Here is a 19061-nt window from a genome sequence, read left to right as displayed (position 1 = left end):
AAATAAATACATATTCACTGTAGAACATTTGAAAAATACAGAAAAATATTAGGACACTAAAACTGACCATCCAGCAGTAACCACTTTTAACATTCTGCTGAATATTATTCTAGCTTTTTTTCTTTACATATGCAGTCATACTGTATACACTGATTTGTATCCTTTTTTACTTAACATTTTATTGGGAATTTTCATGTCATAAAATATTCTTCCACGACATTATGCAGCTATCTGATCTACCATAACTATTTACATTTTCTCTTGTTTTACACCTGGCTCCAATTTCCCCGATTTTAGTATTAGAGGAAATAGTAATGCATGAACATGTTATAAGAAATTTTTAATTTTTACGTACTTCTGATTACTTCTTTAACAATGCGATTTAAAAATACATAGGGCTGGCCCGTGGCTCACTCGGGAGAGTGCGGTGCTGATAACACCAAGGCCACAGGTTCGGATCCTACGTAGGGAATGACGATGACCGGTTGGCTCACTGGCTGAGCGTGGTGCTGACAATACCAAGCCAAGGGTTAAGATCCCCTTACCGGTCATCTTTTTAAAAAATTAAAATAAAAAAAATACTTAAATACTTTTCAACTCTCACAGAGTTGATGGGTAAAAATAAAGGGGAAAAAATCCATCCTTTGCCTCTCCATCCTCTCTCACACCCTCAAGTAAACCTTAGGAATAGCTAGTTTCATTTACCTCCATCAACTTTGTTTTCCGGTTCCAGACCCTGGAATCTAGGTCTTAGTCTCCGAAAGAAACTTCCTTTTGTGTAAACACACCTATTACACGCTAGGCATTTAACCTACTTTATCCCATTTAAGCTTCACAAGCCCTAGAGAGATATATCATGTCTTCATTCCACACGGTTGAAGAAACGGGAAGAAACTGTCTCAGTCACATTCAAGGCAGGGATTCGAACTGAGCTGTGATGCCGTCCCAACCTCTTTTCCTTGCACCACTCTATTCTAGCCCCACTACCCGAGTATAGTCCTGGTCTGGATCACCATCCTCTCCTGAACATTGCCAGGGAAACTAGCTGAGGATTTTTTGTTTTTAAAGAAAGAAACAGGGTATTTCACCCGTTCTATGTCTAAGTTTCTCAGAGAATTCCTGTGCGAGGAAAGAAACCCACAGAATGTCAGCTTGTTTAATATATCCCTTTGGATAGCCCATGAACATCCCCCGAGGAGGCCCAGATCTCCAGGTCTTGGCCCACCTGGCGCAATCTCTCCGCCTTTCTGGTTTTACCGCGCACCCGGATGACGTTAGGCGGCGAGGTGCTCTGACGTCAGAGTTTCCTTTCCACCATCTTTGTCCCTGGCAAACCGGTTTTGCGCAGTGGCTTAGACCTAGAGAAAGAATCGTGACGGGTAGGGAACCATTACACCACCACCCGGGCTGTGCTCTCTTCCTGCTGCCGCCAACCCCGCCCTTGCCTCCGGTGAGTTCACGGCGGCCGGCTTTGGGGTGTGTCCCTAATTGATTGGGGGGGAAGAGGGAAGAGGAGAACCCCAGGCTGGGTAGGAGACGGGCGGAGCAGAGGAAGTCCTAGGAGCGTGAACGTTGAGCATGGAGGGAACCGTCGGGTGTGACCGTTGTGAGAAAAAGGGTTGGAGGAAAGGTCTCCTCAGCGGTGGCTGTGGTGGGGTGAGGGAGTCCTCGGCTGTGGCAGCAGGGAGTTGGGAGCATCGGGAGAAGATATGTCTCGAAGTCGGGGGTTTAGGTCCAGAGGCCAGGGGTGTGGCCAGTGGAGGCTGGAGGCCGAGGGGAGAACCAACCCTCTTCCCCGCCCGGCGTCGTTCACTGAGAGGCTGGGACGTGTCCGGCACGCAAAAGGGAAAAGGGATTCCCCTCGCCCGTCTCTCGTAATTTGCGGTTGAAACACCTCTCCCCAACCTCGTAATGGAGGAACATATCCCTCGAGGCTTGACCACCTGGGGAAAGAAGAGGAATTCCTGACACTTGGAGGAAGGGACGAAAAGCCTTCAGAATTGACCCGATGTGAGAGAGGAGGAAGCAAGCGGGGGTAAACCTTAGCAGGAACGGTGTGGTTTGGGAAAGGCTATAGATTAAGCTGGAAGTAAAGAAACTGGAACTTCCTGTTCTTTACTATTTGAGTCCAAAGAATTTATTCATGCGATTTGTTTTCAGGCAGGCTTTTACTGTAGTCACTTGGCTGCTTCATTATGAAGCAGTGTAGGTGAAGTGAATGAAGTGTGCATACTTCATTAAACTTTTGACTTTTAAAAAGAAAAATGTTTTTTTAACTGTCAAACCCTGTTATCGTAACCATTGTAGATTAAAAGAAAAAGTACAGAAAACAGAAGAAGCTGAGAAAGGCAGAATGACTAAGAAGGCGGCCTCAATGAGGAACAATTTAAATTATTAATTACGTTCCTTGTATATTTCTCTTGCTTAGCCGTAGGGTACACTTACTAAGGTAATAATAGAAAGCAGCAGATGAAGGATATGCAGCTGTACAAGAAAACGTGTAACGCATTCCAATGATGACTAAGCGTGGTGGTAAGGTGAGAACTGTTTGCAGGCAGGTATCTTTAACAGTTGAAACTCCAGAAAAGACAGTGTGTTCTGCAAACAGCATCACTGAAAGTTGGATGGTAAAATTAATATGAAGCTAACATTCTTATTGAATTAAAAGACTCAAGGAAATCTAGTTCTTTCATCCTTTTTTTTCTTAAAAGATCCATATTTTAGAATATTATATTTTAGGCACAGGTTTGAACCTAGCTAAACAAGGAATAAATAGGACATGTTTGAGCTTCTTTCTTTCTGTGTAATATTAACAAATTATTTGTAGTCTGTCACATTTAAATAGAAATCACAGGTAATTTTAGCTTTTCAGGGTCTTGTGATTTCTTATGAGCTAATTGATACCTGAAGATGTTATTGTCTTTGCATTATTATTGAATATTTGATTAGAAATGAACTTAGCACCTCTCACCCTTGTAATAAAAGGTTACTGGAATGACTTTTCTACTTAATAATTTGGTAACTTTGGCCAGTTTTTCACTATGGGACTGAACTGTGTAAAGCCCAACTTTATGTGAAAAGAAGGGCTTAGTGGCCTCACCAACTCTAGTTTAGCTGCCATTTCCCAAAGAGCCATTTGAAATTAAGACCCTATTAACTTTTCTCTGACCTTATTCTACTCAAACTAACTATTAATCTTATTTTGCTGTTCAGTTGGGGAACTGGAAGGAGGAAGGAGTAGAAGGAGAGGAGGGACTTTCAACCTGTATTTGGTAGAAACTAGGTTATGTTAAATCTATCTCTATAGTCCTGTGCCGGGAGGCCTTCTCTGAAATGTAGTGACATCACACTCTGGGCTAGGACAAGTAAGAGTGATTGTGTGCTTTTAACTGTGGCAGCTTTGTTGTTTAACAGTGTCCCTATGCCGTACCTTAAGTCCTCAGAAAAGCCATTCGCTTGTTTGGTTTGATCCTAAAAAGGTAGTTCAAATTCTGTCATGGCTTTGTCTCTTTCTGGGGCTCTCCTGAAGAAACAATTTTTTCTTTCTCCCGGAGCAGCTTGATTTTTGAGGCACTTTAGCAAATATATATATATTTTTTTTCTTCAGCTCCTTGTCTGCTTTTTCTGAGGCTTTTATTGCAGACATCAGTTTCCCCCATCCTATATTTTGGGGAATCTGGCTATGTCCATATCTGCCATGCAATTAAATGTATCTCATTAATATATATATGTGTGTGTATGTGTGTGTGTAATCTTTTGAGGTGTAATTCACATAAATTAGCCATTTTAAGGTGAAGTGGCATTTAGTACATTCACAGTGTTATGCAGCTACCGTCTCTTCTCATTTCTTTTTGTTTAGACTATTTTCCTTTTTGTTGTTGTTTTTGGCAGCTGGCTGGTATGGGGATCTGAACCCTTGATCTTGGTGTTAAGGTCACCACATTCCAACCAAGTGAGCTAACCAGCCAGGCCTATTTTCATTTTTCTTGGGAGTTTCTTTTCACTTAAAGCAAGAACCAACTTGGCACAATGTTTCTCTGCCAATATCAATAGAGAATATTTCATTACTATTGTTTACCGCAGTGTCAATTAAGACAGTAATATGTTTAATCCCTTCTCTTTAGAGCAGGGATTCTTTTTTTTTTTTTTTTCCTTTTTGTCTTTTTTTACTGACGGGTAACAGGATCGCAACCCTCGGTGTCGCGTCCGCACCACGCTCAGCCAGTGAGCGGGAACCGGTCTCCACATGGGATCCGAACCCTCGGCGGGAGCGCCACCGTGCTCCCAAGCGGCTCACTCTCCAGTGCGCCACTGGGCTGCCCTAGAGCAGGGATTCTTAATTTAGGATCTGTGTCATGGGTTTCTAAAGGTAATTGACCCTCCTTTCCCTGAATTTTTGTAAGTGGGAACATTATTCTTTGGTTAAGAACACTTAATGCTCACAGTGAACAGGACAGAAATTTATTCCTTGACATTGAAATTTGTTATGAGAGATAATAAAATGTGTGGGCTACTAATAAAGCATGACTAAAGACTAGGTTAATTTAATGTTTAAAAGAATGCGTTGAAAATTCCTGGTAGAAATTTAATGTGTGTGTATGTGAATGAGAGCTTTAGAAAACAACAGTTTTCATACACTTTTTCGAAAAAATTGGGTGAGAATTTCCAGGAAGATTTTGCTTTTAAGTCTTAAGTAAGTTTTAAGTTTTGATGATCCCTTAAGACTTGGAATGGCATAATAACATCCTAGATGCACTGTAATTTACTTGAGCTATAGCCCTCCTGTCAGCCTCTAGTAGGCACTTCTGTATCCTGGTTTTTCTATTTGTATATGTAAGTTCATAGATAACTTCAATTTATTTCAGGTCTTTTATACGGATTCCTTTCTTCATTTGCCTGCTTCACATTTAGTTTGCATGGTAAATGGATTAAATGATTATAACATTCTTTGAATTTTTGCTAGAAAGGCGTTATTCCCTGTTTAAGGGAGGCTTCTGTTAAGTTTAATTTTTTAATTATAACATATTAAATATCTGTATTCTGTAATGGTATTTGTGGATTCTAGCTCACTTCTTTTAACAATGTAATTCAGTGAAATTTTGGTATGACCTAAAGAACTATTGTATTAGGATCAAGACTATAAATGGTAAGTAGCTGGTTGGAAAGAGCAGATGAGCCTAATATCCATTAGATTGTCCAAGCAGCACATTTTGTTTAATTAATTAATTTATTTTCTTGTTACTTTTATTTTTTTATTTATGTCCTTTTTTTTTTTTTAAACTTTTTTTCTCTTCAGGATCCAAACCCGTGGCCTTGGTGTTATCAGCACTGCACTCTCCAGAGTGAGCCACGGGCTGGCCCTTATTTTCCTTTTTTTAATTTTATTTTTTAATTTATCAATATACAGTGTAGTTGATTTTTGTGTCCCTTTACTAATTCTCCTTTTCCCCCTCGTCCTCCTCCCAATTCAAGTAGCTCATTTTAGAGATCAGATTTGAACCAGACCTTTTTTTTATTATTTTATGTTATCTGGCTCTTTTTCCTTTTATTTAATTATGTTGATTTGTTTGGTGCTTAGGTCTTTTCTCCCAGATCTATATTTATTTTTGTTTGCCAAGTGTGTTATCACTAAAGTTTGACAGATATGTTATCACTCACGTTATATTGACCTGACAGTGATGGGCAGGTCACGAGATGTCTTATCTTGAAATTGTTAATAAGTATTGTTAATGATGGTGATAAGGAAGAAGATACTCATTTTTGAGTGCAGAAAGAATATTATTTAAAGAAAAGTTTAATATATTTAGAGAAGTCAAGTATATTGGACGAAGTCCTAGGGTTTCTCAGATCAGAAAACGTCTCATCATTTGGTGAGAAATGTGACCAGTCTGCCATGGTTTTGTTTTTACTAGTGGAGCCATGTCTCAGCTGGATTAATTCTCCTGGGAATTGGAACAAAAGAGTTAAGGTTGAGGCTAGGTCCATGTTCTTTTAAGTTTTAACCGGTTCTGATTCTTTTTATACTCAGTGTGACTGAACAAATATCTCAGTCTTTTGCCTTGATTTAACTGTAAAATATTATTTATTTTGGGGGAATACTGTTGGGCTAAATGTAGATTATTGGAAATATGAATACCACAATTTAAAAAAATCCACGTGTAAGGCATGTTTGCTTCTGTGAAACAATATTGTCCTACTAATTGAGACTTTTTTTTCTCCAGAAGATTCCTTTTATTGAAAATTGCATGTAATGTTTGATAGGTTGGCAGAATTGTTTTCTCTTTTGACCTTACACTGCTTTAGAATATATGCTTCGGAGTGACCATCTGGAGTCAGGGAAGTAACTAGATTTTCCTAAATGGACAGTAATGGGGAGATCTTTCAAAACAAATGAACTTTACTTTATCTTAAATGTTTGAGTGACTAACTGAAGATATATTTATAAAAAAGTCTAACTTTAGCTCTTGAAGGCTTTGAGGAGATAATTGTGGATAAAATCACAAATCTATAATAGGTTCATATTATCACCCAATTGCATTTGGCCTTTAGATTTTGTCCCTATGTAACTCCTTGAAGCAGAAGTTACGTTCTTAATTTTCTCTGCATCTCTTGAACCACCAGTGGTGGTAGTAAGGAAGAAGATAACTCACTTTTGAATACAAAAATTCTTAAATATAAATGTTCTTAATTAATTGGATGTTCTTAAAATTAATCAGGTTCCTTGCTGGGTACGTATAACCTGGATAAAGGAATTCTCTTCTCTTGCTATAGGTGCACATTAAAGATCCCAAATCATGACTGACTCCAAGTACTTCACAACCAATAAAAAAGGTAAGTTTGAAAACTTGATCAAATCTTTGAGATTTTTAAAAAGTTTTAGTGTGAGAATGTCCCAGGTAGAATGTTTCTGATGTTTTCCTGCGGACATGCATGTCATGGACAATCTCAGTGGAAATCTACTACTTCTACGGATACATGTCTTTGAATAAGTTATTAAAGTGTAGATTTTTAAAGCTACAACTGTGATGCACATCATTTTTGACTTGAAGGTTCTGTTTTAGTGAAAGGAAATGACTCTTCTTTGCTATTTGAAATCAACATTGATCCATTGAAGATTGATAGGTCTGAGGAGGGCAAAAGAAGAAGCATATTTATTTTCTTTTAATTTTTACTTGGAAACAATATTTTTATTATAAAGAATACATTTAATTGCAATAAAGATATAGAAAAAGTAAGAATGAAAGTTCTCCCCTTCCTATTCCTATTTCCAAGGGGAACTTGGTGTGTATCCTCAGTATTTTTGTATGTATATAAGTGCATACATTAATACTTATGATTTTTAAAAATTGGGGTTTTTTTGTTTTTGTTTTTTGGCAGCTGGCCATTATGGGGATCCAAACCTGTGACCTTGGCATTAAAAGGCTGTGCTCTAACCAGCTGAGCTAATCAGCCAGCCCTAAAAATTTTGTCTTTAGTAAAAAAGGGGTAATACAAAACAACGCATAGAAATGTGGTATTTTTATATTCCTCCATATAGATCTACCTTGTTCTTTGTTTAGACATCTATTTCAAATGGGGAACTTCTAAAGTCGGTTTTTAGGTCATAGACTGTGAATTACTTGAGTAGCTTTGAATTTATTAGCCTCAGCATCTTTACGATCAGTAATATAATGCTTGTGTTTATGTAAGAGTGTGGGCCTAGGAACTAAGGATTCTTCTTGGGAAACTCTAACCTTCCATCTTTTGTAAATTTGTTCCTAAATAAAATAGCTCATTTCTAGAGGTGTGGAGGGCCCTCCCATCCAAAACAGACCAGTCTAGCTCTTCTCAGCCAATTGTGCCCTCAGCTGAGCTTGCTTTAGTTGTTCCTCAGAATCAGAATTCTGTGCTTTTGTATTCAGCAGTCCTTATATCTACTGAAGTATTCTGGACGTGACATTAGCTACCATTCCTCTTTTGTTCTGCAGCAACCTGGCTTGCTTTTCAAATGTACCGTTTCTCCTCTCCTCTAGTAGCTGAAATATGACAACTTCTTTGCCCCAGAATTTGTCTTTCTGTTTGCCTTATAACGTTTACTGGCTTGATTATCTCCAAGTTTAGCTGACTTTGGTCTTGAAAAATACTCTGCAGAGTCCTACCGTCATTTATTCATTCCATTCATTCAGTAAATATTTATTGAGTATCTACTATGTATGAGTCCCATTTTCTTAACACCCTAACATTGGTGGAGTTTCTGATTAAATATCCTGATTTCCTCCAAGTCAGAGTAGGTGTATAGGATTCCTAGTACCCAGATCTTGGTTTCTAGATAGCATTTCTCACTGAAAGGAACCAGGACTCCTTGGAGAAATGACTGATTCCAGGGCTGGGGCAAGGAAAGTATAAGATGAACATGAATATCTTGTGCCAGATAGTAAGGAAGTGCTCAAAAAAAATGATGGGATATGTCAAGGAGCAACATAGCTTGAAGGGGCTCCCACTGGCCAAATTTGGAGTAATTTGAGCAACAAAAAAGTGATCATAGTGGCTTATAATCTACTGAATAATAAACGAATAAGTGCATGTGTATGTATATGAGAATACTTCGAAAAGTTCGTGGAAAATGGAATTCAAAGATAATACGAATCTTTCCACAAACTTTTTGAAGACTCCTCATATATGTGAGTGTGTGTGTGTGTATACACACATACATATACATATATACACACACACATATACACATACAGTCAACCTTACATATCTGCAGGTTCAGTCGACTGCAGATCAAAAATATTTGGGGAAAACACAGTACAACAATTAAAAAAATACAAATAAAAAACAACTACATATTTACATAGCATTTACATTGTATTAGGTATTATAAGTAATTTAGAGATGATTTAAAGTAAGGGAGGATGGGCATAGGTAATATGCAAATACAGTGCCATTTTATATAAGGGTTGTGAGCATCTGTGATTTTTTTTTTTTTTTTTTTTTTTTGGTGGCAGCTGCCCAGTGCGGAGATTCGAACTCTTGACTTTGGTGTTATCAGCACCACACTCTACCTATTGAGCTAACCAGCCAGCCCACCATCCATGATTTTGGTATGGGGATTGTTCTGGAATCAATCCCCCATGGATACCAGGGGACAACTATACATGCATAAATCATAGTAATAATTTAGGCAAGAGTCATAAATAAATGCTAAAACTAGCAGGTGAAAGTTTGATGAGGAACAGGGTATTTACATAGTCTCAAAGTATCTTCACAAATTACTAATTGCAAAGGGAAAAATATTAATTTTACAATGTCAATCTGGCATTTTTCATCTTAATCAAATATTCAGTGTTAACAATAATATGACAAGCCAACATCATTTTTTTCTCTTGATGTGATACACTGAGAACATACCATCATTTATAAGTTAGCTTGCCAAAAATGCATAACCTCAATGTAATCATGAGGGAACACGCATGAAAAACTGAGCGTATTCTATAGAATAACTAGTCTGTACTTTAAAAAGATGTCATCATGAAGGCAAAGGAACTCTCTCAGAATAAAGGAGACTAAAGAGATGTGACAATAAATGTAATAATCCTGAACTGGATCCTGGCCCAGAAGTGGGAATGGGATGGGAATTAAGTTGCCATAAAGGACATTATTGACATCTTTGAATACAGTCTATAGATTAAATGATAATGATGAATCAATGTTAAATTTCTTGATTTTGGTCATTGTATTATGGTTATATGAGGTAAGTTCCTTGTTCTTAGAAAACAGATACTGATGTATTTCAGGGCTAAAGAGGTATGATGTCTGCAGCTTACTGTTAAATAGTATAGGAAAAATATGTAAATATGTAGAGAGAAAAATAAAGCAAATGTGGCAAAATGTTAACGACTAGGGAGTCTTGCAACTTTAAGATTGGAATTATTGAAAAAAAAAGGAGGGCACACCCCAGGTGTGGCCTGGAGCGAGCAAGGAGCACCAGAGCATATTCCAGAAAGCTCAGTCTCTCCTGTTCTATCATTGGAGTTATGTAGAGGTAAACACATTTTTTTGCTATTATACAAAAACCTCCATAGTGATGTTGCTTAATTATACCAACTACTAGTCAGTGGCTTTCAAAACTGGCTACAATTGGAATTGCCCAGGGAACTTTAAAACAATACTGATGCCTGGGTCCCAACGCTAGATAACTGATTTTAGTAGCCTGAGATATGGTCTGGGTGTGGGGATTTTATAAGCTTCCCAGATTTTTTTTTTTTTTTTTTAAAAGATGACCGGTAAGGGGATCTTAACCCTTGACTTGGTGTTGTCAGCACCACGCTCAGCCAGTGAGCGAACCGGCCATCCCTATATAGGATCCGAACCCGTGGCCTTGGTGTTATCAGCACCGCACTCTCCCGAGTGAGCCACGGGCCGGCCCTTCCCAGATTATTTTAATGTGTAGCCAAGACTGAGAATCATTGCCAGCTGCTGCCAATGCTTGGTAGGTTTGATTAGGGGAAATAGGAGGGACAAAAGATAAGAATTTAATAAAGTTGTAGTATATATCATTTACTTTGCCTCTCTTAGTCCCCTTCTTTGCCTTCTCCCAACTTTTTCCTCCCTATTGTTATTACTTATACCTCACAACAAAAGCCATTAGCTCCTTGCCATTCTTTTTCAGCTTTTTCTGATTTTCTTGTCATTTGGAAATGTATTTATTTATTCTTTCTTCAGTTAACATCTCATGTGCTTTGATGGCCAACATATAATCTATAAGGACGTAAAGGATATAACTTAAAATCTCACTTAACACTTCAAACCTTCTCTTGTAAGGGGTCCTGGTGACCTTTTTAAATTCAAGCATTTATAACAAATTTGAAACTTACAGATTGAATCACTGGTAGATAAATACCACATTAAAAGAAATGGATAGACTGTGTTCCCTTTGCTTCCTGCAACGCCTACCAGAACTGTCACTAAAACATATTCTTTAAATTTATGCTATTGGAATTGGAATAATTTCAGTTACATCCTGTTTTGATTCTGCAAATCCTGCTGCTATTCACAGTTCATCTTTCTGAAATCCTGTTGTTTGTCCTTTATCGTTCCCAGAAGTAAATGATGGGAACCCTAAGAGCTGGATTTGGCAGCATAGGACCTGGTGAAGAGGAGAATGACTCTTTAAAGGGCCCAGCTTTTCTGGCTGTGCTATTTTTGCAGCTGTTGATTTTGTAACAACCTTTTTGCCTTGTTGGTAGTAGATGTTGATGAAACAAGTTTTTTTAGTGCTCAGTTTGTGTGTGTGTTACCAATTCCATCCTTTCTATTTAAGGGGCTTCAGGCAGATCACAGAGTGTGCTGTCTCCACTATTTCTATACTCATGAATGAGGTCTTGTTAATATGAACATCAAGAACAGTCTTTTTCTTTTTCCTTCTTTTCTTTCTGATATTAGTTTATTAAAATTTATTTATTATTTATTTATCTTCATTGATTATACATATTTTTGGTGTGCAGAGTCTAGAACAGTCTTGAAGGTAGAGAAAAATGATGCAATATTATATGAATGTAAGATTATAGATGGAATGCTGAGGTGGGAGTAGTCAACCTCTTCTTCGGCTTAGTGGTGTGGTTTTTTTTTGTTTTGTTTTGTTTTTCCCTTAAAGCAGATGATGGTTATTACCCTCTTTTTTATTTTGGTTCTAGCATTCTGAAGATAGGTGAGCCTGGAGACCAGGCCTTAAAAGGGTGGTGACAGTCCTTGGTATTTCACAGTGCAGGGCCTGAGCAATCATTCAAGATTATACCTCTGAAAATGACTGTTTTGTACCATTCTTGAAGCTTCAAGATTGTTGTTGTTAGGATGATTGAATAGGATGGGGCCTTAAGGCCCACTAACTTATTAATGTACTAATTAGAGCAATGATTCTCAACCCTGGTTGTGCTTTAGAATCACCTGAGGAAACTTTTAAAAAAATATGAATATAAGAGTTCTCCTTGACATTCTGATTTATTTGGTCCAGCGTGAAACCTGAACATAGTTATTTTTAAATAGTTCCCAGGTAATATTAGTGTGTGGTCAAGGTTGAGAACTTCCCGATTTGAGAGTCAGCAGATACAGCACTAAGCCCAGCTCTGTCACTAATTCACTCTGTGACCTTTGAGCCTCATTTCTTTATCTGTAAAGTTGGGATTGGGTAAATGAGATGATATGTGGAGTCTCTTCTCGTTTGAAAACACTCATTTCTAAGCCTGTTCCCTGTCTACATTTATTTTCTTTTCAGGACCTTAAAATTCAGTTGGAGGGCCGGCCCGGTGGCGCACTGCTACAGTGCGCCGCTTGGGAGTGCGGCGGCGCTCCTGCCGAGGGTTCAGATCCCACATACAGACCGGCCACTCACTGGCTGAGTGAGGTGTGGGCGCAACACTGAGGGTTGCGATTCCATTGCCAGTCACGAAAAAAGACAAAAAGGAAAAAATAAATTCAGTTGGAGATCATCCTGCAGATACCATTTTCTTCCATTTTAGTTAGATATTGTGAGATTTATTTTTTCCCAATCCTGTAGTTCCAAAACTATGGTACTGTACCTTCCTCTCTAACAGTAATTTAAAAGGTTTTTAAAAGTTATTAGTGGTGTTCTTATCAGTGAGTCAGTATTCTAGGGTTTTGAATTTTACATATCCTGCACTTTTTAAATAATCTTATTTCAGTTGCTCCTCTGCTATCCTAGTGTGAGTGATTACATAGTGCAGTATTCTGTTTTAGTTCTCTGGTTCTGGACCTCACCCATTCATTCTCATTTCTTGTAGGAGAAATCTTTGAATTAAAAGCCGAACTCAACAATGAAAAGAAAGAAAAGAGGAAGGAGGCTGTGAAGAAAGTGATTGCTGCTATGACTGTGGGGAAGGATGTTAGGTAAGGTAATCACTCCTGCTGTTGTCACTTTAGAGACCCATACCGCATTTTATGTTCTCTACTGCTTTTCTTTCAAAACTGCTATAGAACTTACAAGAATGCGTTGTACCACTGAAAACATCGTCAGGAAGTGCTAGTTGCTTTATATTAACTCTCTAACTTAAGTGTTTTTTTGTTTTTTTAGAAGAGTGAAACAAGTTTGATTTTGTTGCATACAGATCTAGCATAAAACCGCCTGAGAGCTGGCACAATTACAATCCGTTGGCTCAGGTAGTTTTAGAAGATGATAAAAATATACTGAGAAGCAGAAGCTCACATATTCTTTAATTGTCTCAAGCCAGTGCCCTCAACTTTACAACTCTACATTCAGTTACTGAATTCAACATGAAAATCAATGTTAACAAAATCCATTTGGTCTTATTTTTTGTTTTTATAATTTAGCACGACTATTTGGAAATAAGGATTGTCTGCTGGCCCCTGAGGATTCTAAGACCCTTCTAGGGGGTCCCTGAGGTCAAGCTATTTTTATTTTTTTATTTTATTTTGTTTTATTTGGTTGGCTGGCCAGAAAGAGGATCCAAACCCTTGACTTTGGTGTAATGCCCCACACTGTACCGAGTAAGCTTACCAGCCAGCCCTGAGCTACTTTTATAATAATACTTAGGTGTTACTTGCCTTTTTCACCATTTTGACATCTCTACTGATGATGTGAAGCCGTGGTGGATACTTCTAGTGCCTTAGCATGAATCAAGACAGTGGAGCTGACTATAAGAGTAGTTATGGTATTCTTTACTACCATATACTTCAAAAAGGGCAGTTGCACTTAGGACTGTCTGTCATGAAGCATTGAAGATTTATTTTGTTAAGAATTCAACCTTTTTAATAGTCTGTGTGATGAAATAGGAATTGCACATAAAGCTCTTTTGCTGTGTAGCAAAAAAGTAATGGTTGACCTGAAAAAAAGCCTTGTGTGATTGTTTGAATTGCAAACACTATTTTTATGTGAAAGAATTATTGACAGACAAACTATATTTAATCAGACTTTGGTATATGGGAGACATTTTATTAAAAATGAACAAAGTGAACCCATCACTTCAAGAGTAAAAATTCAACAGTAGATAAATTTTGAGCTTTAAAGTAAAAATTAGAATTTTGGAAAACTTGTATTTCCTCCCATCCTGAGCTAGACAGCTTCCCAATGCTTAAAGATTTTTCTGATGAGATTGGTGGTGAAATTAATGAATGTGATTATTTGCTGTTATATAATAAATATGTCAACATTGGGAAAATCTGTGTAACTCAGTGAACCTAAATTTTCCAAATGACCAGTGCATATATCACAAAATTATGCATGATAAAAGGTCTATTCAAAATGCATGATAAAGGAATGGATTTTAATGTAACCAAGTACAAAAAGTTTATCAATGGTTTCAGATTCCACATTGCAACTAACTTTTAAGAAACTACCATTTGTGGACTCAAAAAGAAAGAAAAACCACCATTTTTCTATTTTTAGTGTAGTATCAAAGAGTAATATCCAGTTATATGAAAAAGCTATTAAAATATCTCTCCCCTTTCCAAGTTATATACGTGTATGAAGCTGGATTTTTCTTTTTATACTTGAACCAAAACAACATTCTACAACAGGTCGAATGCAGAAGCAGATGTGAGAATACTGTCTTTGTTTAAACTAGATATTAAAGAAATTTTCAGAAATGTAAAACAGTGCCATCTTCTCATTAATTAAAAAACTATAGTAAATTTTCACTTTTAAATATGTTATAGAATTGGTTATTGTTATTTTAAATGGATTAATATTTTTAAAACTTCTCAGTTTGTTTAAATTCCTTATATGGCAAAATATCGATAGGTATAACCCACATGAACAAAAACTCTCTGGGGATCTCAGTAACTTTTAATCATGAAGGGATCCTGAGACCAAAAAGGTGAGAGCTGCTCCCAACACCAAACAGGGAGTCCAGATAGAAAAGGGAGCAATACAGTGTGACTCAGTATCTTCTTGTGCTCCAGGTGCTATTGTTCTGAGGCAGGGTTTTCGTTATTGTTGTTTTGTTAGCACATAAAGCCCATTTGTTCTTAAGTTGCTCTATTTCAGGGGTTGGCAAACTTTTTCTGTAAAGGGCGAGATAGTAAATACTTCAGGCTTAGTGGGCCAAGCTGCAAAGTATTGATGTTATGTAGGTACTTATATAACAAGAAAGAAAACAAATTCCCACAATTTTTTTTTTGATGTAATTCAAAGTATAATAACTAAGTAAGGGGGCCAGTCCATGGCTCCCTTGGGAGAGTGTGGTGCTGATAACACCAAGGCCACGGGTTCAGATCCCTGTACAGGGATGGCCAGTTAGCTCACTTGGGAGAGTGTGGTGCTGACAACACCAAGTCAAGGGTTAAGATCCCCTTACCAGTCATCTTTTTTGAAAGAATAATAATAATAACTAAGTAAAATCTTTTGTACTGCAGGTCTACTAATAAGAGTGGGATTCTGTTTTGAGGGGTAGAATAACATTGTGCTTGATTGGGGTTCATAGTATTCCCTGTCAAATCAGTTGTAAAGTTCATCTATAAAAACAACTTTTAGCTCCTGACTTGTAAAATTCTGGCAGTGGACCACATTTAGCCCACAGGCTATAGTTTGCCTACCCATGATCTATCTAGTCATTGAAAGGCTATTTTTGCCAAAGAATAAATCTAGATTGAGAGCATCAGTACAAACAAATGTAAAATCGGCATACTTCTTTACTGGGAATGTATTCTTGCCAAGCTTATTTCTGTATCCTTTGGAAAAGTTAAAGTTCTTGAGTTTCCTTTTGTTTGCTTGGTAAAATATTACTTGTTAGTCTGCTGATTGTTGATAATTTATCATGTGCCTAGCACTATACCATGTATCATGATTCAGTAGATGTCTGTTAGCCTTGATGTCTACTTGATGAGACCCAAAACTTGAAAAATTAGGGAATAATAAAATATAGTTATGTAATTAGGTACTAAAATGTGTACGTTAAGAGCAGTAAGAGTTCTACAAAAGAAAGATCCGTGTAAGTAGGAATAAAGAACCCTTTGTGGAGGAGATGAGATATGAGCTAGAAAGACAGCACAAAGAAATAGAATAGAGATTACCTATTTGTAGGTTATTATATTTCAGTCTCCCTGCAAGTAATCTCAAGTTCAGTCCTATGCAATAGAAATACGGTGGGAGCCATATGTGTAATTTTAAATTTTCTAGTAACCATATTTAAAAAGTAAAAAGAAACAGATGAAATTAATTTTAATATATTTTATTTAACCCAATAAATCCAAAATAGTATGATTTAAGCATGTGATCAATACAAAAATTATTAACGAGATATTTTACAGTATATTTTTCATACTAAGTCTTCAAAAGCCAGTGTGCTTTTTACACTTACATCACAATTCAGTTCAGATTAGCCACATGCGACTAGTGGCTACCATATCAGAAAGTTCAGGTTTCTAGCTTTATAGGTTGTTACTTAACAGTTTTTATCTCTAGCATTTTGACTATTAAGTCTTCTTCACCTCGCGTAGGTTGTTAGAAGTAAATTATTTAGGATCTTAAATTTAGTATTGGTTAATATTTCACATTTACTGGTTTTATGGTCATTTTGCACATGAGCTGTTCTCCTAGGAAATAGAAGGAAAACTCATTTTTAGAGATCATTTATTAAATATGCATGAAACTACAGTAGGTACCATACATACAAGTTAAACAAATAGTTTGCCTTCCAGGACAGAAGTCATTGATTCATTGGAGATGTGGTGGATTCTTTGACTTTGCAGTGCATCCTTCTTTTTGTAAATAGTTTCTGTTTCTAAACCCTATTTTTGTGTGTGTATGGGAGATATACCACGTGACCAGTTATTTCAGTCATTCTCTTTTCTGTAGAAATATACTGATATTTGTTTCACCTTTCTTCTATACTAGTAGTAAGATGTTTACAAGTATTTAAAATTTATAAGGTACTTTGATGAAGGTTTAGGGAGAAGGTTAATTGCTAACTTTCTATAAAATTATAGTTAACCTATAGTTTAAAAATACAGCTTACACTTTAGAATCCGACAAGCTCAACCCTTCCCAGCTAATGGTGTTACTTTGTGAATGGATATATAAATTTCTATCCTGTGGCTTGTAGCAAAATGGTAAATTGTGAAATGACCAGAACTTGGGAAAGTTATAAACTCCTTTTATATTTTATTACACTCAAATTTTCATTTGTCTGTGTAATTTTTTAAAAAATAAATAAATAAATTCTACTAAAAGGGAATCAGGACATCTTGGAGAAATGGGAAATTCCAGGTCTGGGATTAAAAGTATACAAAATGAGCCTGGATGGAGCATCTGTCATATGAGAAAGAAGAAAACTATTGAAAATACAGGATCACATAACAGGGACTCAGGAGCTAACTGAATAAGTTCCCACCAGTCAAGGATGGAAGAATATGAGTACTAAAAAGTACAATAACTGTAGTTTCCCACCAGTCAAGGATGGAAGAATATGAGTACTAAAAAGTACAATAACTGTAGTTTCCCACCAGTCAAGGATGGAAGAATATGAGCATTAAAAAGTACAATAACTAGTAAAATTGCAGTGGATTGATAGGAAGAATTAATGTTAATTTTTCTAGTGTGATAAAGGTAATGATTTTTAGAAAAGATTCCTAAAGATATATACTAAAGTATTATAGATGGTATGATGTCTAGGATTTATTTAAAAATAATTTGGAGTAATTGAATGGGATGGGGATTGGGGCACTGGGTTGAGGATATATATGAGATAAGATGGAGCATGTATCAATATTTGTAGGTGATGGATACATCACAGTCATTATACTACTGTCTCTACTTTTGTTTGTTTGAAATTTTTTGTAGTAAAAAGTTTTTTCAAAAACTATTTAGATACTACATTGGGACCAGTACTGCAGTTTCTTTGGTAATTCATTTCTGTGATAATAATTATCACTGTGGGGATGTTTGTCCTTGTATTAAATCATTCCGTAGTATAAGACCATTTCTTCATGTTCTATCCAATAGCTTGGCACCAACACCTGTTCACTTTCCTTTTTTCTTCCCCCTCTCTTCTCAGCTCTCTCTTTCCAGATGTAGTGAACTGTATGCAGACTGACAACCTGGAACTAAAGAAGCTCGTGTATCTCTACTTGATGAATTATGCCAAGAGTCAGCCAGACATGGCCATCATGGCTGTCAACAGCTTTGTTAAGGTAACTTTTCCAAAGGACTCAAGAGCAGTCTCTTCTACCTCAAATAAACTTTTCAGAAGTGACTCTTGGTATAGTTAGTGTCTGCATTGCAGATGAGCAACCTCAGTTCCAAAGGAAGGCCTCTAGGGAAGTACTGGCAATGACTAGGAATGTTCATGTTTTAAGCATTCTATATGCCGGTGTGCATCATCCAGAGAAATTCAGACCATATGGTGAGCCTTCTGTTAGTGGGGCTTGGTGCATCCTTGCCAGGTGAAAGAAAGCCAGGTGAAACTTCACTGTTTTATCTTCCAAGACCGACAAAAGTTGGGCATATCATTGTAGTGTCAGTAACCTGGGGTTCTTCTGCTTGTGACTCAGAAGTAGTGGAAACTATAGGAGGTACTATTTTATTTTATTTCATTTAATAGGTCTTATAACACTTGATTATATTTTTTATTATGGAAAATTTTAAACATATTCTAGTAGAGAGAATAGTATAATAAATTCTTAAATATCCATCTTGTAGTTTTAATGGTTATTGACACATGGCCACTCTTGTTTAATTTGTATTCCCCATATGTACTTTCCTGATTCCCACCCCATTTCCTGCTAGATAATTTTTAAACAAATCCCAAACATCATATCATTTTTATTTTTACTTTTGTTAGAATAAGGTCTCTTTTTAAAATATAACCACAATACTGTTGTCATATCTTTATTTTATTTTATTTTATTTTATTTTTTTTGTCAATATACAATGTGGTTGATTATTATGACCCATCACCGAAACCTCCCTCCCTCCTCCCTCTCCCCCCTCCCACCCAAGAATGTCCTTTCCGTTTGCTTGTTGTAACACCTTCAAAGAAATTGTAGTTGTTATATCTTCTTCCCCCCCGCCCCGGTTTTTTTTTTGGGTGTGTGTGTGTGTGTGTGTG

The 19061-nt window shown here is 36.8% G+C and overlaps 1 protein-coding gene across 1 annotated transcript; it reads left to right on the top strand.

The window, feature by feature from the left end:
- Window positions 1-1347: 1347 nt before the first annotated feature.
- Window positions 1348-18144, top strand: AP2B1 (adaptor-related protein complex 2, beta 1 subunit; the record flags this gene model as incomplete). The annotated part of the gene is made up of 4 exons (XM_008572619.1): window positions 1348-1450; window positions 6772-6831; window positions 12780-12885; window positions 18009-18144. Coding segments are annotated over exons 2-4 (279 nt in total), but the record flags the coding sequence as incomplete, so codon positions are not given.
- Between the last annotated feature and the right edge of the window lie 917 nt (window positions 18145-19061).

Source organism: Galeopterus variegatus, unplaced genomic scaffold, assembly GCF_000696425.1.
Source record: "Galeopterus variegatus unplaced genomic scaffold, G_variegatus-3.0.2 Scaffold812, whole genome shotgun sequence".
Lineage (NCBI taxonomy): Eukaryota > Metazoa > Chordata > Mammalia > Dermoptera > Cynocephalidae > Galeopterus > Galeopterus variegatus.
The sequence above is the reverse complement of the archived record's forward strand: the minus strand, read 5'-3'. Positions and strand labels throughout refer to the sequence as shown.